At 33.8% G+C, this 5,765-nt stretch overlaps 1 protein-coding gene across 1 annotated transcript; it reads left to right on the plus strand.

Annotated features, from left to right (window-relative positions):
* The first annotated feature begins 268 nt into the window (after nt 1-268).
* LOC132174472 (putative receptor-like protein kinase At3g47110) lies at nt 269-5,565 on the plus strand. The gene is made up of 4 exons (XM_059586122.1): nt 269-1,127; nt 1,205-1,348; nt 3,050-5,053; nt 5,211-5,565. Exons 1-4 carry the CDS (start codon nt 269-271, stop codon nt 5,561-5,563), a joined length of 3,360 nt encoding a protein of 1,119 aa, XP_059442105.1. The 3' UTR covers nt 5,564-5,565.
* Nucleotides 5,566-5,765: the final 200 nt, after the last annotated feature.

Consider the following 5,765-nt stretch of genomic DNA (forward strand, 5'->3'; position numbering starts at 1 on the left):
AAGTGAATTATTGCTAGATGAAGATATATATATATATATATATATATATATATATCAAAGGAGATGGCAGCATTAAAAAACACAAAAAGAAATGATAAGCCCAACTCGCCAACATGTATAGTAGAACCATATATATATATATATATATATATATAGTCTCACTTGAACTCGCACTAATCCCCAGTACCTCGACCAACATACACTAGTCATGGAGAGAACTTGTTTCCTATTCCTCCTTTGTGTGTCAATTCTCACGGTGCAAATTTACATGGCAAGCTTAGTTATTGCAACCCTTCCCAACATTACCACTGATCAATCTGCTCTTCTTGCCTTAAAGGCTCAAATTTCTTATGACCCCTACAATGTTTTGACAAATAACTGGTCCATCGGCTCCTCTATTTGCAATTGGGTTGGTATCACTTGTGGTTCTGACCATCGTCGAGTCATCGCATTAGACCTTTCTTACATGGATCTTATAGGCACCATTCCTCCGGACGTGGGAAACCTTTCATTTCTTATTACTCTAAGCATCGAAAACAATAGTTTTCATGGCTCTATTCCCAATGAGTTGTCTCATCTTTACCGGTTGCAATACTTATCTTTTGGATTCAATAACTTCAGTGGAAAAATCCCTTCATGGATAGGCTTGTTATCCAAACTTCAAAATTTGTCTCTGTATGGTAACAAATTTTCGGGGACTATTCCACCATCTCTATCTAACATATCTTTGTTGCAAATAATTGATCTTAGTTATAACCAACTTTCGGGCTCCATTCCGTCCTCCATCTTCAATATATACAACTTGAAAGTAATTGATCTCACAGATAACATGCTTTCTGGTCCGATGCCATCCATTATTTCCAACATGTCATTGCAAGTCATTAACCTAAGAGCTAATAAGCTTTCTGGTCATTTCCCAATGGATATGTTTGAAAATCTTCCCAACTTGCAACAGTTTCTGGCATCTAATAATCAGTTTTATGGCCAACTCCCATCCACTGTGTTCAAGTGCAAACAATTGAAATATTTATCACTGAGAGAGAATGATTTCATTGGAAGTTTACCTTCAGAAATTGAAAACTTAATCATGCTCACAGAGTTATACCTTGACAACAACATCTTTGGAGGTATGTTTAGCATTCTTTTAATTGTTAGTCACTTGGGAAGTTTTAGCGTTTGTTCTTAAATGGCAAATGTTTTGCAGGTACTATCCCATCTACTTTGTTCAAGTGCAAGCAACTACAGATTTTATCTATGAGGAATAATAAATTTACAGGAAGATTACCTCAAGAAATTGGAAACTTAACAATGCTCACAGAATTAGACCTTTCCTACAACAACTTTAGAGGTATGTTTTGATTGATTATATGGATTGCATCATTGACTTAGGATATCTTATTTTTTTTGCCTCAAATTGGGTATCCTTCAATTAAAAGTACAAAACAATTTGTCCAGAACCTACAAGGAAACAAAAGGATTTAAGGAACTCTAGGAAAAAAAAAAAAAAATCTTGTGGATAGCAATCAATTGTTTATTGTTACTAGGGTCTAAATGACCCTCATTGGTCGAAGGAGCTGCAATCCTAACTTTTGAACAACAGGTGTGGATTTGGTATGTCAGTTGAGCTTTTCTTAAGAGAAATGATAAAATCATTCTCCATCTCATCTTTGTACACTAGATGGATGAATACACTATTGAATTTATGGAACCCATGTGTAAGTCTACAAATCCAATGATGAATTTGTAAAAGAGACAGTTAAAAAATAATTGAGAAAATGATGTGTAACATGTCTCATTTCTTAATGTGGCACATATCGAGCAATGTAAATGCAAAAATATAAGCCAACAAAGAAAATAAAAATCAACAAACGACGACTAGTTGTGTTAACGTGTTTTGAATAATTTTTTGTTTTTGGTTTGAAAAAGTGTTATAATACAATATCAAAGTGAAAAAAAAAAAAAAAAAAAAATTTTTGCCTAATTTGCCTAATTCAAGATGAGTTGCAAAAATTATATACATCGCCTAAAAAAAAAAAAATGGTAATTTGGTCACACTCATCCCGTTGTATTTGATTAGTTTAGACAAATAGTGATCTCAACAACTTATGTCTTCATCTCAAAACTATTTAATAATCTATTTCATTAAAGTTAAAAGGAAAGAAGCCAAAACTATCTATCATATTATATTGAATAAATAGTAGTCATTTGTAGATCTTTCAACTTTCTTCTGACTCGTCAATAGTGATTTTTTTTTTTTTTTTAAAAGAAAGAAAATTGTCGGTCCTTTCTCTACCAGTTAATGAAGTCAACGCCCAATCACCACACCCTCTTTTTCCAAAAATCCCCATCTCTTTTTTTTCTATTAATTTTTGGATGTTGTGATCTGCTTAAATGTTTCTCATTTATTTATTTTTTAGGTAATTCTTTCATCTTCATTTCATAATAAGAGATTCAGAGCATAAAGCTCATACATAGAAACATAGTCAAAAGCTATGAAAAATATAACATCGTAGATACACTAAAAAATTAACAATAAAAAACGTATCTATATCTTCCGATACAAACATAAATATAATCAACTCTTTCCCTGGTTTGTTGTAAAAAAACTGAAAATATTAATCATGTTGCTCTATTCATGTAGGTGGTTCCTATCTTAAGGCTATATATGTAGTTAATGATTTATATCATTATTTATATATAAAAATAAATAAAAAATAAAAAGAGAAGGAAAAGACACTTTTTTTTTTTCCCCTTTTTGTTGTACTACTCTTTGCAGATTTAAATATAAGACTTATATAATATCACATTTATGGCTAGCACTAAAACCAAATTAACAATGTTTTCCACAAAGAGCAACTAATAAAATAGAGGATCAACCAACAAGGTGGCCAACTCAACATGACGGAGTGGCTTATTTATTAATTAGCTCTTAATTTGAGGATGTAGCTAGTTTAATAGACACATGTTCACTTGTATGTATGATTGATTAAAGTGCCTTATTATTATTATTATTTTGAATAATAATACATCGTTGTTCATATTGTGCCAGGTGCAATACCAAGTGAAATTGGTAATCTACAAAAACTTGAGATCTTTGATATCGGTTTCAACCACTTCAATGGTCTAATTCCATTTGAGATCTTTAACATCTCAACAGTACAAGTAATCTCCATGTCTTTCAATAACTTCTCAGGCCATCTTCCATCAAATGTAGGCTTCTTCCTTCCAAATCTCCAAGAACTTTTTCTTTGGAGAAATCAACTCAATGGAACAATTCCTAGCTCTATCTCTAATGCTCCAAATCTCACTATCTTAGATCTGAGCAACAACTCATTCTCAGGCTTGATTCCAAAAGCACTTGGTAATTTAAGGCTCCTTCAGTGGCTCAGCGTAGCAAACAATAATTTGACCATTGAATCTTCTACTCCAAAGGTCAACTTTTTCTCTTCTCTGTCAAATTTGGCATATCTTAAACAATTAGATTTGTCAAGTAATCTACTAAATAACATCCTTCCTGATTCCATTGGAAATCTTCCAACTTCTCTTCAAGGACTTTTCATAGATAATTGCAACATTAAAGGTAGCATTCCTAGAGATATAGGCAATTTAAGCAACTTGATGACTTTGTCCCTACGGTTCAATGAATTGGCTGGACCTATTCCATCTACGGTGGGAAGATTGAAGAAGCTTCAAGGTTTGAGACTTGATCATAATAGACTAGAAGGTCCCATCCCATTTGATATTTGTCATTTAGAGGGCTTGGTTGAGTTGTATTTACATGATAATGAGCTTTCTGGCCCTATTCCTGCATGTATAAATAATCTGACTTCTCTAAGATATCTTGACTTGCACTTCAACAAATTGACTTCTATGATTCCCCTGAGTTTGTGGAGCCTTACATATATCTTAATGGTCCACTTGTCATCAAATTCTCTAAATGGCTCTCTCTCATTAGAGATTGGAAATTTGAAGGTCTTGACAGTATTAAATTTATCAAGAAATCAATTATCAGGTGATATCCCAACAACAATTGGTGACCTCAAAGATATAAGTGATCTCTCATTGGCGGACAATCGATTAGAAGGTTCAATTCCTGAATCTTTTGGTGAATTGGTAAGTTTGGAATTCTTGGATCTTTCCAGTAACAACTTATCCGAAGAGATTCCAAAGTCCTTAGAAGCACTTTCACAACTCCAATATCTAAATGTCTCTTTCAATAGACTACAAGGAAAAATACCTACAGGAGGACCATTTGTAAACTTCTCCGCTGCATCATTTATGTCAAATGATGGACTTTGTGGTGCTCCCCGATTGCGAGTCCCCCCATGTGAAGAAGGTGTTTCTTTACCAAAACATACCGCAAAAGCAAGTATACTGAAGTATGTATTACCAACAATTGGGTTAATAATGCTTCTAGTTGCTATTCTATTAGTATGGACAAGACGCCGAACAGGGAATGCAAAACTTCGAGTGGAGGCAAAGTCATTACAACTAGCGACATGGAAAAGAATTTCCCAAGAAGAACTTTTTCAAGCAACAAAAGGGTTTAGTGCAAGCAACTTGCTTGGTAAAGGGAGCGTTGGATCAGTATATCAGGGGACCCTCTCAGATGGAATGATTGTTGCAATAAAAGTTTTTAACTTGGCAGTAGAAGGGGCATTCAAAAGTTTTGATACAGAGTGTGAGGTACTACGCAATATTCGTCATCGGAATCTTGTCAAAATCATCACCACATGTAGTGGCATTGACTTCAAAGCTTTTATATTGGAATACATGCCTAATGGAAACCTAGAGAAGTGGTTGTATTCTCTAGACCGTTGTTTGAGTATCTTACAAAGACTAAATATAATGATCGATGTCGCGTCAGCACTAGAATACCTTCATTTTGGTTATTCAACACCTATTGTTCATTGTGATTTGAAGCCCAGCAATATCTTATTAGATGAAGATATGGTCTCACATGTTGCTGATTTTGGCATTGCCAAACTGTTAGGTGATGGGGATTCTATGATGCGAACCATGACCCTCGCTACTATTGGGTATATGGCACCAGGTAATGTTTTTAATCTACAACTAGAACTTGCATGTTTATCATTATACTCATGAATACATGGACAACTACAACTTTTTGATAGAATATCGATTTTAGCACTTTATATCTTTGGAATATATAATTCTCTTCTGATGATTAGTTGTTATGTTGCAAATAGAGTATGGATCAGAAGGAATTGTTTCTACAAGAGGAGATATGTATAGTTATGGCATTTTGCTGATGGAAACTTTCACGAGAAAGAAACCTACAGATGACATGTTTGGCGGAAAAATGAGCTTGAAGAGTTGGGTAGAGGAATCTTTACCCCTTTCAGTAACTAAAGTTGTTGATGCCTATTTGTTGAGAACTGAAATAGATTATGCTTCTACGGAGAATTGTATGGTGTCCATAATGGAATTGGCTTTGCAATGTTGTTCTGAGTTACGTGAGAAGAGGACTAATGCTAAAAGCATTTTAACCACACTCAACAAGATCAAATTGAAGTTTCTACAAGATACTAAAAGAAGCTAATATGAGAGAATCAAGTTTGTTTGTACTCTTTTTTGTTTGTGCTTTTAAAATAATATAATAGCTTTGAGACTCTCCTAAAGAGATTTGTTTATAGTCATTGCCTTGTTATTGTAGATAATAATAATAACATTTATAATTGGTACAGTTAATGATTCTATTGACCTATAACTAGCTGCCAATGGGTATTCTATGTTAGTCTTAA

This window comes from Corylus avellana, chromosome ca3, assembly GCF_901000735.1.
Source record: "Corylus avellana chromosome ca3, CavTom2PMs-1.0".
In the NCBI taxonomy this organism is placed as follows: domain Eukaryota; kingdom Viridiplantae; phylum Streptophyta; class Magnoliopsida; order Fagales; family Betulaceae; genus Corylus; species Corylus avellana.

Excerpts from the sequence above, each read along its gene's own strand:
- LOC132174472 (XM_059586122.1), top strand. The coding sequence starts at position 269 with ATGGCAAGCTTAGTTATTGCAACCCTTCCCAACATTACCACTGATCAA. Across the intron at positions 1,128-1,204 it reads TGACAACAACATCTTTGGAG|GTACTATCCCATCTACTTTG; the intron begins GTATGTTTAGCA and ends AATGTTTTGCAG. Across the intron at positions 1,349-3,049 it reads TTCCTACAACAACTTTAGAG|GTGCAATACCAAGTGAAATT; the intron begins GTATGTTTTGAT and ends ATATTGTGCCAG.